Here is a 19,897-nt window from a genome sequence, read left to right on the forward strand (position 1 = left end):
AAGGAAGTGCTGCTACATCGACTATCTTATAGCCTGCTGCTACAAGGGAGTGTTGCTACATTGACTATCTTATAGCCTGCTGCTACAAGGGAGTGCTGCTACGCTGACTATCTTATAGCCTGATTTGCAAGGGAGTGCTGCTACATTGATTGAGGGTTTGGTCAGGGCAGGCAGTCCATCAAGTAATAATAAAAAAAATTACGGTCTTGCATTATAATTAATTTTTTTTATGTCAACAAAATCCAGAAAAACTTTCTGTCAACCAGTTAGGAGTTTTATATATATATATATATATATAAATATATATATATATATATATATATATATATATATATATATATATATATATATATATATATATATATATATATATATATATATATATATAAACAACAACAATAACAAGATATTTATTCTCCTTTTTAAATACAATACAATAATATTATAATAATAATAAAAATGATAGTAATAAATATTTATATCAGATCTCGGAATTAGGTTTGGCATTCGGCAATGCTGACCTAACTGCCGACTTTAAAGGGGTCAAATTAATGCAAAAAATATCTAATTGCGAAAAAAAACTTTTAAACTCCCCCTTCTTCTCTCCCTTTCCCTCCTCATCCCTTGAGCCGCTCTGCGGTAAGAGTTAATACAAGTAAACATAAGTACATGTAAGTTTGCATTAGTTCAAAATTGTATTTTTTCAACATTAGTTCGTAATTGTTATTTTTTTAACTTTATATCTCTCATATTTAAATATTATCTTATAATATTTAAATATGAGAGATATAAAGTATTCTCATTTGGCGGAGCTTAAAATATCGCAGTTTACTGTTTTATATTTACAGCTTAAGTTACAGTTTCAAGTTTAAGTTGCAGTTATAGTTTAATAAGCAAGTAACGTATTTAATACTATTAAGATATTACTTTTAGTAATTACTTTTAGTAATTGTTTTTACTTAACATAATACTTGAAAAAGTAAAAGTAAAAATGCAAACAATTAAATTAATATGTTGTAAATTTAAATACCCAATATTAAAATATTTAAACCACTTTAATTAGTTGTAGAAAACTATTTAATGCATTCATGTTGATGATATAACACATGTTATTTTTAAAGAGTATTGAATTGTTATTGTAAAAACCTATAAAACAACAATAAAACTTACTGCAAAGTTTTGACAATATAAAGAGTTTGTGATAATATAAAACAACTCTGTGAAGCTGTTCGTGTTATAAAGTTTGGGTTGGTTATAAAGTTAAGTTTTTATAACATTAAGAACATAAAACGCGTTTAAAATAAAATGAATCAAATGAATAGAAATGTTTAATTTTAAAAAAAATGCATTAGCATGCGTAGACCAAGCAAGTAAGGTCAAAGTAAAAAAAAAATTAGATTCCTTGTTTTTTATAATTTATTGCTATTATTATTAAAAATCTAAGTATAATAAACATGCTATTAAAAATTTAAGTATAAATAATTTTTTCATTCAAATGGTTTTTAAGTTGATGTTTTCATTGAATTTTTTCTTTCAAATTGTTTTGTAATAAAAAGTGAGAAAAAAATTTGGTTTAATAAATCGACTTACTTTTTAGTTACTTTTTTCGTTAAGGTAAAGTATATGCTCGAATTATTTTTTTGGAAAAAAATTTCCTTGAACAAGAGTAAAAAAATATATATTTTTTTTTCTTTAAATTTTTAATGATAATTAATTTTCGGTTAGCAATAATCACTGGTTTAATTTTTGCACTAGAATGTTTTCAATTTTTAAACTATTTTCAAGAAACAAAAAAAATTTACTATTCAAAATGTCTACAGTTTAAATATAACTTTCTTACTCGCTTGCACTATGTTTTGTATCTGTTATTGTTAATTTAGCTAGATATACATTTAAGTTTCAAGAATGGCCCTCGCTATGCAACAAATTAAATTAATAATTATTGAATGTTAAAATTTTTTAAATTTTGCCTTTTTTTTTTTAATATAAATTTTTTTAAATCTCCCATTCAAAAATTTTTTATAAAGGCAAAAAATTTTTGAATGAGAGAATATTAAAAGACTTTTTTAAAAAGAATTCTTTTGTTCAAATAGATTTCTTTTAAAAAAAACTCTCAATAATAACTTGCATATATATATAGAAAATGTTTAATCTTGATATCGCTTTAAATAAAATTTGAATATAAAAAAATGGCATCGCGTTTTTCATATTCTGTTTGACATTTCTTAATAAAACAATTTTTAGTTAGAAGCTTATGTTATGTGTTAACAACAAATAAGATATAAATAAAAACACGTATGGCTAACTTTTGCGAGTCTTTGTGTATATTAAGTAAATTAATATAGTTAAGTTAATATTTGAGTAACTGTAACTTACTATAGTAACTTAACAGGTTGCTTTGATTTAGTTTATAAGTACATTTATTGTGATGTACTTTATCCATTCAGTAAATCAAAGTAAATATAAGGTTCAGGGTTGTTGAAGTGAAAATTGTTGAAGCAAAAAAGTTACTGGTTTCTATTGGCATTTACTATTTATTAGAAATATATTTTAATAAAAACAAATTTAATATATATTTTAATATACTTAAAGTAGTAAAATTAAAAATATAAAATTGTTGATAAAATAATAGTTTAAATTATTAATAAGTTAGTTTGGTTCAACCTTTTAAATACAATGATAAAAACTAGGCTGTTTTGTTCATAAAAAAAGAATAAAGAAAAAATTTGCTTTAATGTCTGTTCCTTTTTAAACTTTTCGCTTTAACAACCTTTTAAAATATAATTGGCTTCGATGCAGAGGTTTAAAGTAATTTAAACTCAAAAGTGCATTATGTTAAATGAAAGTCTCTGCGTGAAAGAGCAGACAAAGCAGAGCAGAATGATCTTGCTTCTATTCAAAAGATAAATTTAGCATGACGTACTATAGCATATTTATGTAACAAATTGTTACCGTATTTTTGTTACTTTAATTAAATATGCATTTTTACAAAAAAGAAGAATAATGAAAGAAAAGATTGCTGCCCCATACCAAACCCTCAGTCGATGTAACAGCACTCCGCTGCGAGTCAGGCTATTTGTCAGTCAATGTATTTATTGAAGCCCACGGCAGTAGGCTATTTCAGTATGATGTCAGACTGCTCACCTAAACCAGCAGTATAAGATATATACACATATACATATACAGCCCTCGGAATTAGGGTCAGCATTCTGCAATTCCAACCTAGAAGTGTTTGAGTTTGGCAAAAAGTTGTTGATTTTATTTCTATGTTTTATGGTAAAACTTTTGTGTCAAGTATTTTTTGCTGACCTGATGCCGACTTCTAACAGACTTCTAATTTCTAAATTATTGCTGACCGAATTTTTTCTGATTCCAAGGGCTGTATATATTATAATACATACATACATGCATACATACATACATACATACATACTTACATACATACATACATACATACGTACATACGTACATACGTACATACGTACATACGTACATACATACATACATACATACATACATACATACATACATACATACATACATACATACATACATACATACATACATACAGACATACATTCATACATACATACATACATACATACATACCTACATATGTACATACATACATACATACATACATATATATATATATATATATACATATATATATATATATATATATATATATATATATATATATATATATATATATATATATATATATATATATATATATATATATATATATATGTACACTTTTATATAATGTGTATAAGCATATATAATGTTGATTTATTTTCGTTTTATAATTGTAGGCAAAATATTTAAACAATGTGAAACGCGGTCAGGAGCTCTGGGACACAGTAATGAAGAAACATTCAAAGGATGCCAACATGTGGCTTGAATATATAAATTTTCTTATGTAAGATTTTTAAAATTAGATCTATAAGATTTTTACAAAATATGAGTTAAGATTTAAGTTAAGATTTTTACATTTATAACATTAATCAAGCTATATACAACCAGGAATATTTGACAAGCATCTGGAATAAACTATAAAAAGAAGCTGTTGTAAATAAGTTGATAAGAGATCCTTTTAATGAAGATAAGTTAATAAACTTTTTTTTGCCAATTTAAATCTTAAGTAAAATACTTTTTAGCACAATTTTATTCGCAATTTGATTTACAATATGCACTAAGATTGTGGCCAGTGTACTGAATTATATTAAGATGTGATTTATTTAAATAAATTAGTATAGCAGGCCTTGGCAGTAGTAAATGGTTGCAAGTTGGGAGTAAAGCTCTCCTAAAATGAACATGGCAAGCTATGTAAGCTCCTCTAAACAACTTCTTACAAGATCTTTTAGTTTTTACATGAGTTATCTGTTTATTCTTTAAAATAATTGCTTATTAAATACAGAATTCGATTTTATACTTATTACACGCTTGTTTGTAATGTTAATGTTACAAGAATATATACATAACAAGCGTCATTTATTGCCCTATGAAAAAATTCTTTAGATGAGTGTTATCTTTGGGTTTTCACACTAGCTATCCATTTATTTATTAACAACATTACTTCTTTGATAAAATAGATTGACAAAGAGCTATAAAAGTTTTTACTGCTTATAAAAAATGTTTTATATTTCTTATTGTAATTGAATGCATTCTAAGAATTGTTACAACAACCAAAAATTCCACAATAAATGTGAATAAATATGTTAAAGTAATATAAAATATATATAATAGGTTCAGCTTCTGTAGACGAAAAATTAAAGTTAACCAATTACAGAGGCACTTTGATATTTATGTTCCTTTTGACCTATAAAACAAAACTATGAAATATTATTGAAATCAGAAAATATTTAGAACTGCATGATGAGACCTAAAGTTTGCAGATTTTTCATTTTCGGGCTTGATTTTTAAAATATTTACATTTGTATCTATTTCCAAGAGCTAATTAGTAATTACTATTATTACCTGCAAAGAATTTGTATTTAGTATTTATTTACTTACTGATTAGTTACCGAAGATCATAGATCACAAATAAAAACAAAACAAACATAATGGTGGAATCTTGACTGCAGACAACAATGTTTAAACAAATTTAAAATAAATAATGCAAAACATTTTTTATTTACTTATAGTTATTAAAAGATTAGATTATAGAACTAATGTAAACTAAGTGGTGGCTAGTAGACAGTAATAATGGCTGAAACCAGATTAAAAACTTACATTTATTTGATTGGGGAACCAGAACCACATTTTAGTGGCAGAGTTTTGCCCACAAGTTTGGAAATTTTAAGAATATATTTTTTCCATCATAATAACAGTCAAACTCTAAACGATGCCATAAAAACGATTCTAGTTTCAGGATTAGGAACAGAAAAACTTTTGGCAATTCCTAAAGTGGCACAAGAGACTGATGAGCTTACAGCAAATGCAACAATGGTTGCCATTTCTGATTGGAAATTGCAAAATCAAATAGTTGCAATTTCTTTCAACACGCATCAAACACAGGTCGACTAAATGGTGCGTCCACAATTTTAGAAAACTTGAAAAAATCTGCTCTGGTTGACATGTCGCCATCATGTGCATTAAGTTTGGTGTGGCAATGTCTTCAAGGCAGTTTTCGGTCCATCCTCTGGTCCAAATGTGTTGCTATTTCATTGATTTCAGGAATATTGGCCAAACATAGACCAAAAAACATATACAGCTCGCACCATGTTAATCATCATTTAAATGATGATTAACACGAAGAACTTAAAGAATTGAAGAGAGAGGTAGTTGATTTTATTTTAGGAGTGTTGAATAGAAAGGCAGAAAATTTACCCAGAGAAGATTATCGTGAATATTTCACCTCGAGGCATATGGTTCCGAGTTCCTGGTGCTTTTCACCACACGGGGTGGATGTCTAAAGTAATTTATGTTTTAAAGCTTTTCTTATTTCAAACTCAATTTAAGTTCACCAAATTTGAAAGTTCAGGATGCTTGGAGTTTGGTTTGTTTATTGCTCTTATCTTTGTAAAAGCATGGATAACCTGCTCATACTCATGCGATGCTCCATTCAACAATTTAAATCTCATAAAAGCATTAACAAAGTTTAGTTCAACATCAAAAGTTATCTTAACAACTGCGTTTAAAGGTCTTGTTTTTTTTTTATGTCAAAAAAACTTATGGCAGCCAAATTGCAAGATCAGATTGCAGACAATCAAGAACTCAATTGTCGATCAATCTGATTCACTGGAACTGAAGATCTGAGTGCAAAACCTCTGGAGTATTTCATTGGTTAGACATGTCCATTCTGAAGGAGGATGTTGAGAAGTGGTCAGATATTCCAAATTATCAGGGTACAAAGAAAACTGTTAAGGCACTAAAAGTTTTCAATGATAGTGCAGAAAGAGGAAGTTATCTCTGTTGTCCCAACATTAATTCTACAGTAACAAAACAAGAAGAGCAAAAACTTTTCGTAAAAAATATGCAACAAATTTTATATCGTAAAGATATAAAATTTGTTGCATATTTTTTATATTAATAAAAAAATTTTAATTTTTTGGAATATTCTTGAAAATTACTAAAAATGCTCAAATTTCGAAGTCGATGAGGCAGTTCTAAATATTGTCCGATGTTCTTCAAATTTTTACAAAGCAAAAGGAACATAAAAATGCAAGTGCCTCTAAGATATGAAATCATTTTATTTCCTGAACCACCCTAATATATAATTCATTACATAAAATAAAAATTATTATGTACTAATTTAGAGTTTAATATTTTTATACTTTATTAGTTAAGTAATATAATTAATCAATATAATAATATAAATATAATTTATATTATTATATAATAATATAAATATAATATCAATATAATTTAGAGTAAAATAATTTTATATTTATCAAACAGTCCATTCTAATCATAAATATTTGCATTTAAATCAGTGCTCTTTTTTAATTTTTACAACAACAGTTCCTTTTTAAATACAATGCAGTTTGTTATGGAATTAATTTTTTTTTTTTTATAAAATTATTTTGTGTTTTTCATTTTAGTTACAATGATAATTATACTTTTGAGAGAAAGTATTATACTTTTGCAAGAGCCATAAGATGCTCCCATAAATGGTGTTAGGGGAGTGTGGACAAGAGCAAGAGCTACAGCTCTCGCTTCCCACCAAGGATTGGTATAGAATATAACAATATTAAGAAACTCCAAAGATTTTACCCCTATGAGTTAAATTTAAATATTATTAAAAGTCTTAATTTTTAAAATTTAATGCCTAATAGACCATCTCCGATTTTAAATAGTTTCTTCATTGACTGATTTTGCTGAAACTTTTTGATTTTGTACATATACATGAATTAAAATTTGTTTGTTTAAAAAATTTTAGATCAATATCTAATACAGTTCTTAAGAACTATTTAAGTTGTGGGTTATTTTGCATCAGATTTCCCTCTTCAAGCAAAAAAGTTTTTATGATTTTTAACAGCTATTAACTTTTAAGCACGTTAGTTTTTTATACGTTTGTTTTTTGAGATAGCAACTTTAAAAAAAAACAAAAAATTAAAAACTGAAATTTAAATTTTTTTTTATAATAGATAGATGAAGCAAATGTTTATGTTGTCTGAATAAAATTCAAATTGATTTTAAAGATCTTGATTTTAAAATCTAGATTGAAAATTGCTAAAAATCAAAGTTGTTGATTTACTCATGGTGAATAAACATATCTATATTATTATAAATTGGTGTAAAGTTAATGGGAAAACAACCTGGCAACTTTTCACTCTTGTTGTTTTTATTTAAAAAGATAACAAACTAGGTAGTCACAGTTACTGTTATATCAGAGCATCTGAAACACAGTCACATGCTGTTTATTGCTTTATCAATTAACTATTGATAAAGCAATTAACTATTGATCAATTAACTATTTATCAATTAACTATTTATCAATTAACTATTTATCAATTAACTATTGATAAAGCAATGATTAATTTTTGTTTTCATCAAAAAATAAAAATTGATAAAGTATTAATATTTTTTGCTACATAAATAAGATTTCAGTATTACTGCAGGCAACTTTTTCACAACAAAGTCAAAGGACTTGTGAGTTGGTAAGACGGTAAAATGTCTTTATGCACAACCCAGTCTTCAGTCGCTTAACAACCCTATTAACGTAATTGGGAAGAGTATCCACTTTTTTGCCAGGTAACTATATGTTTTATGTGCTTTTGAAATACTACTTAAGGAAGCACAACGTGTTCAAATTTTCATTGCCCAAACAATTACGAATTTTTGTAATGAACAGAAAATGCCAGCTCAGCCTCAACACTTTTCATGGTCATTACGAATGAATAAGCTCTTTCTAAATAAGAGCCTTATGTGCCATTTTCAAATAGTGTCATTTCTTTTTAAATTTTTAATAACAATGTCTCATGTCAAACTGGTTGCATGGGTTCTTCTTTAACAATCAAGTTCCTATTCATTTCTTTAAGGATTACTTATAGACTCAGGTACCATTTTAGGTTCTTCATTTAAATTCAGCATGTCAGGCTCAACTGATGCTCTTAGTAGAGCATGATTAGAAATGTTTAATCTTTCCAGCAATTCTACCAAACGTTTTTGACATTTAAATGAAGAAGTCACTGTAATTCGTCTATCATTGACTTTAATGGAGCTTTGACCATTACACAGGTAAGTCCACTCATATCAGTTCAGCCTTCATGATAGCAATGATAACAATTGAATTACCAATAGTTAATAACAACAGAATAACTAACAATAGTTGCGATAGTGAAAAAAATAATTTATTCTGCCCTCAACCCTAGCGCCGCTTTGCGTTAACAGGGGAGGTGTGTTAGTATAAAATTATATCTTTTGTACAGTAAGTAAGTTCGTATTGTTATTTTAACATATTATCTCCCATATTTAAGTATTATATTATAATTTTCTCATTTGGCGGAGTTTAAAATAGCATAAGTTACTTTTATAATTTACAGCTTAAGTTATAATTTAAGGTTTAAGTTGCAGTTATAGTGTAATAAGCAAGTAACGTATTTAATACTATTAAGACTTTTAGTAATCGTTTTTACTTAACATAATACATAAAAAAGTAAAAGTAAAAAAGTAAGATTAAAAACGCAAATTTTACAATATTTTAACCACTGTAATTAATCATAGAAAACTATTTAATACGTTCATGCTTACGATAAAACGTGTTCTTTTTTAAGAGTATTTAATTGTTATTGTAAAAAGCTATTAAACAACAATAAAAAAGCTGCAAAGTTGTATTAACTAGATAAAGAGCTTGTGTTAATGTAAAACTTTGTGACGCTGTTTTATTGCTGTTTTATACAATTTATAACCTTAATAACATAAAAAGGTGTTTAAAATAAAACAAAGTAAATAAAAATTGTTTTAATTTATAAATTAAAACATTGTCATCATAAAACTTTAAATTTCATATTTGTGCAAAAACATGCAAGTAGAATTAAGTTTTTTATTCAAATGGTTTTTAAGTTGATGTTTTCATTCAATTTTTTGATTCAAATTGTTTTGCAATAAAAAATGAAACAAAAAAATTGGGTTCAATAAATTGAATTATATTTCCTTAAGTCTAAAAATATGCTTAAATTATTTTTTTAGAAAAAAATTTCTTTGAGAAGAAGTAAAATACTTTATTAATTTAATTTTTATTTTAACATTTGCAATCACTAGTTTAATGTTTGCAATAGAATTTTTCTACTTTTAAATCTATTTTCAAGAAACAAAATATAATTATTCAAAATATAATCTTCCTCATTTGCATTATGTTCTAAGTCTGATATTGTTACTGTAGCTAAAAACGTTTAACTTTAAACAACTATAATTATTGAGCATTAAAATTCTTTAAATTTTTTTATTGTTTAACTTTCAGCAACGATTCTTGCTGAATTAAATTTATAATTATTGAGCTTAAAAATTCTTTTAATTTTTTCCAATTTTTTTTTTTTTATTTTAAATTTCAATTGCAAAATTATTTGAATTAGAGAATTTTAGAAGAGTAAAATTCTTTTGTTTAAATAGATTACTTTTTAAATAAAATTCCTAAAAGCGACTTGCGTATTTATAGAAAATGTTTGATCTTGATATTGCTTTAGATAAAGTATTTAAAAAATGATATTACATTTTTTATATTCTATTTGAGATTTCTTGTTAAAATAACTTTTAGTTAAAAGCTTATATTATGTGTTAACAAGATATAAGATATAAATAGAAACATTTATATGGCTAATTTTTGCAAGTCTTTGAGTATATTAAGTAAATTTAATAGTTTAGTAACTGTAAGTTACTGCAGTAACTTTACATTTAGTTTAAAGGTAAACTTACTGTAATGTACTTTATCCATTCAGTAAATCAAACTAAATATAACTTTAAAATAATATTGGCTTCCACGCACAGAGATTTAAAGTAATTTTAAATTCAAAAACGCTTTATGTTGAATAAAATCTCTGCGCAAGAGAGCAAAGATATTTTTATTCAAAAGATAAATTTAGCGTGACATACTTTATAACCCCTAATAAAAAATAGACAGAAACATTTCTTTTAAGAAAGGCCAAAAAAAAAATGATAAATTAGAAAAGAAAAAAAAATTAGCAAAAAAAAAATTGTGAAAACATCTATTTTTAAGAAAAACTAATTGCGATGGTGTGAAAAGTGGAAAGCGTATCTCAATTTGTGATTGGGATGTGCTTAATTCGAGCCCTGTAAGCTATTAACAATTTTAACCATAATTGTCCACATATGTCATGCATAAATCAACACATGTCATACTATTATCTAGTTTTTTATTTTAAGTTTATTTAATTTTTAATTTTAAGAGTCTACCTTATAAGAGTTAAACTTTTTTTTTTCAGTTTGAAAAAGTTTATTGTGCAGAATTACAGAGCAGAACAAAATTGATAACAATAGTAATTAAGCTATTAAAAAAAATATAACTACCTCGAATATTTACAAATTGTTTATGTAAATACTTACATAAACAAACTTAAATAATTACAAACAACATAAATTCGTAGGGAATTTCGGGATTGCAATTGCTTGATGCTCGTTTGTTGGCAGCTGTTTTTGTTTTGTTTTCAGGTGTTTTTATTGCACTAAAACGTTAACCAATCTAATCTTATTCTCTCTAGATCAGCAATTGCATATTTATTTCAAAAATGTTTCTTCCTGATTTATATGCTGTGATCTACTGCACTCTTTTCAAGAACAAAATGGTAATTTATAATGATATTCAGTGTAGGAAATATTAAAAAACTAGATAATACCCATTTTTTGGGATAAAAAATGTTCAATTTTTATAGCTGCAACACAAACATCATTCAACCATATACATCAAAGACAAGAAAAGAAAAACTTTCTATAAAAAAATTCCATCCAGAGGTGACAATTAGGCGCCTTTTAGTAAATGAAATAATTCCTTTTTTCCACATGCTGATTAATTTGCATTCAATTCATTGTTTACTATTGTTGATGTATTGTTGGCATTTTAAGTTTTGGTAGCAAATCCTTTCTTTTTCTTGATCATAATTTATTATTATATTTTTTTTTTGGAGATATTTCAATTAGTTATAACTTTCTTGATTAAATATATTCTGTTTTTATTTTAAATATAACTGAAGGATATAAAAATAGTGGTAGATATTTAAATATAACTGAAGGGTATAAAAATAGTGGTAGATATTTAAAATAACTGAAGGATATAAAAGTAGTGGTAGATATTTAAATATAACTGAAGGATATAAAAATAGTGGTAGATATTTAAAATAACAAAAAAAAAATAGTGGTAGATATTTAAATATAAATTATAAATATAACTGAAGGATATAAAAATAGTGGTAGATATTTAAAATAACACAAAAAAAGAGCATGAAAAAGAGAAAAAAAGAGAGTTTCAATCCTTTTTTAAAAAAAATTTTTAAAAAAGGATTTTTCCGATTTAAAAAAAAAAGTGTCAAGAGGCTCAAAAAAATTTGATCCGGCTCACTTTGATGGCTTATTATATAACTTTTAAACGCGACTCTAATAAACCTAAGAATTTTTCTTGATGTTTTTCAATATCAATTTTTTCATATGTTTATCCATCATTTAATTTGATTTTTAGCAATTTTTAGTTTTTAAGTTCATGCTCTTTGAAATCAATTAAAATTTCAATTAGAAAATATCTTTAGCTTGCCATTGTGGAAAAAAATTGAATTTTAGGTTTTAATTTTTTTTTTTTTTTGTAAAAATCTAAATAACTTATTTCCTATGTAAAAAAAGTTGAGGTATAGAACTAACATGATCAAAAGTTGTTAAAAACCATGATAAAATTTTTTTTCCTTGAAAAGGTAAATTCGATCCACTATTTAAACAGTGTTTTCTTAAGGACTGTATTATTTATTGATTCGAAGTTTTTAAAACATGTACATACATATCTATGTTTTTTTTAAATATTTGTATAAAATCTAAAAGTTTCAGGAAATTTAGAGATAATCCATTAAAGGTCCAGTGTGTCTATATATATGGAATGACCCAAAACATTGTTTAGAACATGTGGAGCAAATTATTATTTTATAAAAATTTTTCTGAGCATTCTAAATATCTAAAAAATTATTTATATTTTACAAAACAAAAATATCAGTATATGTTTGTATTTACAAAATTTATTTTATTTACAAAACCGTTTTTATTTTTAAATATATATATTTGTATTTGTATCTTTTTCTTCAAAGTGTTTGTATGATGTTTCTATAAACAAATTAAGTTTATATGAAGACCATAGTAATAAGTTTATTTTTATTTTTCAAGGTTGTTTACTGATCCTTTTTCTATTCGTCGAGTTTTTCAACGTGCTATACAAATAAGTTTTGAGCAACCTGAGCAAATACTTGCAGCATTTATTCAGTTTGAGCGTCGATACGGTTGGTTATTTTTCTTTCTTTACTTAGTATGTTTATGTTGTTATATGTCGATATTACAGCTTCTGGTTATAACTATATTAGGCCATTTTTTATGAGAGTGGTAGTTGATATACAGGGTGTTAGATTATGCCCATTACAGTTGATGACAGAAAAGATTAAGAAAAAACAGGTATAAGGAGTCATCCTCCCTCCCCATTAGAACATGATGTAATTTATGTACGAGCCCTAAGGCAAAATAGCATATGTCATTTATTTAAGTTTTTAGTTATGTATTTTTAATGTTTTCAATTACAAAAATGTTTAGATATTCTGAAATATCACTGTTGTGATATTTTTAGAATACCCAATTTATGTAGATTTTAATTTGTCAAAAATAATGTATTTAAATGTGAATATATTTTTTTATATATTAAATAATTAAATACATTTAACATATTAATACATCTTTCATTGTAGATCAATTGAACATACAACATTTTGCCCTATCTTAGGCAATTTAATAACAAATTAGTTTGTGGAAAAAGCATATGATAAAAAACACATATACTTTTTTGCCTTATACTCATAGAACAAAGGTTTGTTCAATACGATAAATTTAAAAGTAGATATTCTGATCATTAAAATTGTTTTCAATAAGTTAAAAGTTTGCTTATGTAAGGGGCATGCTGACTCAGAATAGCATGAAAAAAGTTAAGTAAACTTAAATTAGTAATAGGCTGAAGTTAATTAAATTAAGTTTTCTAAAAGCAATCAAAAAAGTAGTTTTATATATATGTTTATACATATAAGTGTGGACACACATATATACACAATACATACCATTTTCTAGAAAAAAGGATTACAAGAATATTTATACTAAAGCGTAAATAGATATGATATTCCTAACTTGTTTTGTCTGCCTAAATCCATACGGTTTTTTAAGAAAAATTTTTCCCTGCTCCTACTCAAATCTTCAGTCGGAGTTGTTGCAACTCCTTTGGATTTTCTCTCTATATCAGTTGATGTATGTAGTGAAGCTTCAGGCAGTTCCCTTTTTCGGCATGGTATCAGTGTGTGTTTGTGAGTGTGTATATATATATATATATATATATATATATATATATATATATATATATATATATATATATATATATATATATATATATATATATATTAATGTGTTTAAAAAAAGGTCCTGTCATCTGCCCAGACCATGGTAAAAAAAAAAAAAATTTTCAATATTTTAAAATTCTAAGGGGGTAAAAGGGGCAATTTTCAGGGTGTTTTTTACTATTTTTAAAACAGTTTGTAGGAAGTATTAAAATAAGTATTTTTTTTTTTTTTTTTTTTTAATATTTATGTTTGTAAAGACTTATTTAATAAAAATAAAATAGGCTCTATTCTGATAAACAATGTTAAACTTGTTTCAAAAAACACTAAAATCCATAAATATTTAGCAAAGCACATAAGTACAAAATATTTTTTAAATATTCTTAAAACTCATAAAAGTGCATTAAATTTTCGATTTACTTTTAATTAAGTACTATATTAATTTTTCAATTATAATCAGCTTTTTTATTATGGAAAATATGTAAAAGAGAGAGCCTGGACAGGGAATGAAGATATATTTTCTGTAATCAATAGTTAAAACCATACAGTTTTTACTTAATTAAACAAAAATATATAAAACTAGAAAAGTTTTTAAATCAATAGGAAAAATTGTCTTGAATTAAAATAATGCGATCCCAGTAAATTTATGATTCTCTATTCTTTCTTAAAAAATTGTTATTAACAAAATAACATAAGAAACTACCTTTTTTGTAATCTGTTTTTTCTGCCGTTTCTGTTTTTCTTATAGTTATTATTTTTCTTCAAAATAAACAATACTTGCCAAAAAACATAAAAAGTGCTCAACTTTTAAATTTGGGTGGGACACAAAATTTGCACAAAATTGCTTAAAGTCAGTATCTGTTTCCTCACCTAATTTGTCACTGGTGTAACTAGCAGAATTTAGATAATATAAGTCAACTCTGCTGATAGATTTTTATTTAACTTTGATATGCTTCATTTAATACAGAACACTCGTATATTTTATCTCCAAGTCTTCTTTTTCTTTCACCAAGCTGGTCTTTTAAGAAAGCAGTATCTTCTTCCCTGTCTTTCATTTTTCTCATTTTATCTTTTAATATTTCCTCAAGCATAACATGAAAATGTTCTCCAATCCAAAATACTTTTTTAATTTACTATTTAAATGTTTTTTCTTCACTTCAGCGAAACTTGTTCTGTATCTTTGATCTTTTAATTTCATCCACTCCTTCAGCAATTTCTCAATTTTTATCCTGTAAAAATATTAAATAGTATAAAAGTTTATGAATTGAAATGATTTAGAACTCATTAAAAAAATTACCTAATCTTTTGTATTATAAACACTTTAAATCCACCACGCACCACTAAGGCATCATAAGTTTGCATAATATGCAGCAGTCAGACTGATCAACTGGACAATTAGGTTTAAAAGCAGAACTTATGCTAAGACAACCTACTAAGACCTTCATTTTTACTTCGCTATTTGTAGAGATAATATTGAATTATTTCTTAAGCAGTTGCAAATTTTTTTGCAGGAAGTTTTTTCTAATTTTCTAAGTTTTATCTAATACTTAAAAAAAAATTTTCATAAGCATTTTAGAGCAATTCCACGACCGTCACAGCGTGACACCCATCATTTTTTTTGTCTTAAGCCTTTAATATTTTAATATTAAAATAGATATAAGAAGAACTTTTTTTGCTTTTTAGTTAGCTCATAATAGGTGCTACAAAAAACAAGAAGAAAAATTTGGGTGGATATATTGGCCTCTCATTCATGCAAGAAAATATAAAACGTCACAGCGTGACCAATATTTTCTCAGTGTTTTTTAGTTTTTAGATCAACACCGTGATTCAGCTTATATAGATAAACTGAATTATTAACTTGGCATTAAACAAAAAGTTTAGACATTACTCTTACAAGTTTTATAGCTAAATTACATTTTTTAAATTAAATTTTAAACAGGCGCACCTTTAATTAACTAGTGGTAAACGTCACAGCGTGACCAGACACATTTGGGTAGTTATAAACCAGGTAAATGGGCTGTTTTTAATAAATTTAAAACTCAGAAGAGAGGTATTAGACAAATATATAATTTCATCTTCATAAAAATAGTTCTTATATAGTAATCTTCAGAACATGCCCATACTATATCAGTGTCTAATCGCGTCCATATTATATTGCTGTCATATAAACAATGTTTTAAAGTTTTTTAGTGAATTTTATTGGTAGACATAAGTTGTTTAACTAAATACTCGGCACTTGAATAGGATGGCATTTGTATTTTCCCATTATTGTTGTTAATTAGGTTCGCTGCAAATATTCCTGGTTTTGCTGGTGTTTATGTAAATAACTCATCAATTTTAAATTTTTAAATTGTATTTATAATATCTTCCATAGAAACAAAATAGACATTGAAATTAGTCTCATTTTTAACAGCTTCATGAAAAGTTATGGCATCAGTTATTATATGTTTTCTCTGGATTATTTTTTGCGTTGCTATTCTTTTAACGGTCCCACCAATAGCATGGACCAATCCTTTCCCATGTGAAGCAGCAAAAAAGTTCCAGAATAATTTTAAATCATGCTGCTCTTCCAACCAGGGTATTGCTGATGCAATAAAACGATATTTAAATTGATTACTTGGCTCGTCTGTTTAAATCTGTAGTATTTTAACACTTGATTCAATATGGTTAGATAATGAATTATGAACAAATACAAGAATAAATTTTTTTGAATGGGTTAAATCATCTGAAGCTATGACAGATGACGAGAATAAATTTTGGTTCTAAAGTACAGCAGTAAACACAGTAACTTGCTTCTTGTACCAATGTGCTGACTGCACTTCATCTTGCCACAAAGTTGAAAAATTTTCAGCAAAATTCACTTGAAGGATGGCTGTGTCTGGTTTACTTTGAGGTTGGATCTTATGATCACGATGTCTTTGATTGTTTCTGTTTAATAAAATAATGCCAAAGAAATGAATCTAAAGATTTTGAAAAGTAAAGTAATCATCAACTATTCCCTTTTTTTTTAAACTTTTTAATATATTCTTTTCCATTACCATCTGCAACTTTTTCCCATTGGTACCATGTAATGCATTTATTCTTGTCAATTTCATTAATAACATTTAGATTATGAAACTTTGCAGCATCTTTGCATGTAGTACACATATTATTATAACAAATGTCTTTTTCACTATCATATACAATGCTAAGAAGAAATTCATGTGAATACAATAGAAAATTTGAATCAAACTTGTGCAGGTCTTCCAGGATAAGAATTATATTTTGATGTCGTTGACAACAACAAACATTTCTTGACATTGAACTAGACAAAAGAACATGTGATGGGTTTAAACTTGCAAACTTTGATTTTCCAACTGATTCTTCAGGATAATCACATTTAAAAACAGCATAAGCTTCAATAACATTTACATACAAATGATGTTTTTGCAGTTTTTTCTTGTTCTTTAATCTCACCACAATGGTGTCTCTTTTACCCGGTGCTTGACAGGATATATCATCACGCTGGTAAAAATAAAGAACCAATTTTACAGTTAAAGCATCTAATGCATTTTCACTAAGTATTTTTTCTGGACTAGGGGTTTCATTCATTTTTGTTAAAAGTTTTTGTACAACTTTTGCCATCTTTCTGGGTGATTTTGGTAGTGCTGATTCGGTTCTCTTAACAGCTTTTCCAAGAGTGCTTGAAGATTTGTAAGAGGGTGATGTAACAGCTACAGATTTTGATTCTACTATTTTTTGTCTGCTCTTTCTCTTTTAATGCCTTTCTTTTTCTCGTTGAGGCTCCAATTTAGCAAGTTGTCTTTCTTTACTCTTTTTTGAATCTTTTTCTTTAAAAACTTTTTCGCCAAATTTTTCTAACTGCCTGTCACGATATTTCCTTTGACGTTAAGCATGAGTAAGAGACACCCTTGAAAGATTAAAAAAAAGCAACACAATAGTTATGGAGATGGACGTATTACATCCAAGGCCCAATGGAGTTACAACTATCCTTTACAGAGAGGCTCTATGTATCCCAAAACAGAGCCTCAAGAATAACTGAGCAAATGTTGCCTATCCAAAACATACCTATATTTTGTAGTTTTTGTAGAAAACCCAAAGAAAGTTAACTGCACAATAATCTGCTTGATTAAAGTTGATAAAAACTAAATTGTAGTTACAGTTAAGCAGTATTGAATATTGTTTTAAATTTTGTTAAAAATTGTCACACCGTGACGTCACGGCGTGACATAAAAAGATTCTAAAAATAACTTGAGCTAATTATTTTTTTAAACATGTTAGTATTTATTTAGATGTACTAGATAGAGTTCTCATTGCGCTGGAATTTTGAAATCGTAAATTTTATTGGTTGTCTTAGAAATAAAACTATTGGTACCCTAATTGTCACAGCGTGACAATAGTGGTAATAACGTTTGATTAAAATAAATGGTTTTCTAAATTCGTCTGGCAATAAGTATGTTTTTATCATAAATAGAAATGATTAGTGCAACTAAAAACCTCATTGCAATGAGCAAGACAGTTTTTTAACTTTTTATAGGCTCAATTGAACTTCGGCGATTAAAAACGATTTAAATTATCGCAAAAACGCCTATTTTTACCTTCTGTTTCAGCCCATATAATTTTTTATGATAGCAGCATACTATAACAAACTATATATTTTATGAAAAAGGAAAAGTAGAGCTTTCTACTGATATATAGTACTATGTATATTGGCTTCGTTTAATTTTTTCATTTTTTGTGAGACGGTCGTGGAATTGCTCTTTAGTAATTTTTTTAATACATAATCCAAAAAAAAAAAAAGTTTTGAAAATGGTACAAAATGCCCTAAAAATTGCCCTTTTTACCCCATTGAATTACCCCAAAAATTAAAATAATCTTTACTACTAAATAATGGTATTAAAAGACTAGGGCTCTTCTTTTTTTTTCAGACAATTTTTTTTTGAAGCACTTTTATATATGTATATGTTTATGTATATAATTTGTATTTTTTTAGGCTCTCTGACAGAGCTTGATGATGCTCAGCAGAAAGTGGATGCACAAATGTTTAAAATTAAAGAGAAAAAAGAAAAGGTATTGAAAACTCTTTAAAATTTTTAATACTAAAAAATTATTTAATTTTTTTAATTTATATATTTTAAGGAAGCTTTAAATCATCCACCAGAGAACATCGTTAAGAACCTGAAGAAAGATCAAGTAAAGGTTGTTACTTTTTTTTAGCAGTTTAAATTATTTTAGGTGTTGCACAGTTTTGTACGTTTATGTTGCAAATATGCATTAGAGCAGTTCCAGAAAAATTTTTAAAAACAAAAAATGACATGGGTCCATCGGATTGATATGGGTGCATAGGATTTTATGTGCAAAGCAGTTAAAAAGTAGAATTTAAAAAAATAAGGAACTTATGACAGTTATCCGATAAAAACAAGATATAAATTACATTTAATACATATTTTTCAATTTACAAAATAGGGTGTTCAAAAAAATAAAATTTTTGAAAAATATCTGCTGTTTCCCTTTATGTTCCTCTAATGTGTTCTATATAAAAAAATAATACTGGATTCAAAAATTTATTGAATAAAAAATATATATAGGGCTTATTTTTTTCAGCCACCTGCGGGCAACCTCTGATGATTAGATTTGGTTGACCTGACAAAGGAAATAGAGGAAAAATCCAGTAAATCTTTTATAAAACATTCAAGCAGCTTCAAATAAAACTTGACCTTTTAAACAGAAGATCTAGAAAACTGATTTCTAGTCTAAACAGAGCTGCTGGAAAGAGCTGAAGATGTTTCTGAAACATGAAAATGTAAAAAAAAATGCATTCTCCAACTAAATACACTGAGTTGTTATTTTGCGTGGGATTTAAAATTGGCTAA

At 26.4% G+C, this 19,897-nt stretch overlaps 1 protein-coding gene across 2 annotated transcripts in view; it reads left to right on the top strand.

Annotated features, from left to right (window-relative positions):
- Positions 1-19,897, top strand: part of LOC101241110 (squamous cell carcinoma antigen recognized by T-cells 3) — a 117,287-nt gene that overhangs the window by 76,672 nt on the left and 20,718 nt on the right. For both annotated transcript variants that reach the window (XM_065807200.1, XM_065807202.1), the window contains 4 exons: positions 3,819-3,925; positions 12,823-12,935; positions 19,018-19,094; positions 19,164-19,223. In XM_065807200.1, coding sequence (XP_065663272.1) covers positions 3,819-3,925; positions 12,823-12,935; positions 19,018-19,094; positions 19,164-19,223 — 357 coding nt within the window. The remainder of the gene's footprint in view (positions 1-3,818; positions 3,926-12,822; positions 12,936-19,017; positions 19,095-19,163; positions 19,224-19,897) is intronic.

This window comes from Hydra vulgaris, chromosome 10, assembly GCF_038396675.1.
Source record: "Hydra vulgaris chromosome 10, alternate assembly HydraT2T_AEP".
Taxonomy (NCBI): domain Eukaryota; kingdom Metazoa; phylum Cnidaria; class Hydrozoa; order Anthoathecata; family Hydridae; genus Hydra; species Hydra vulgaris.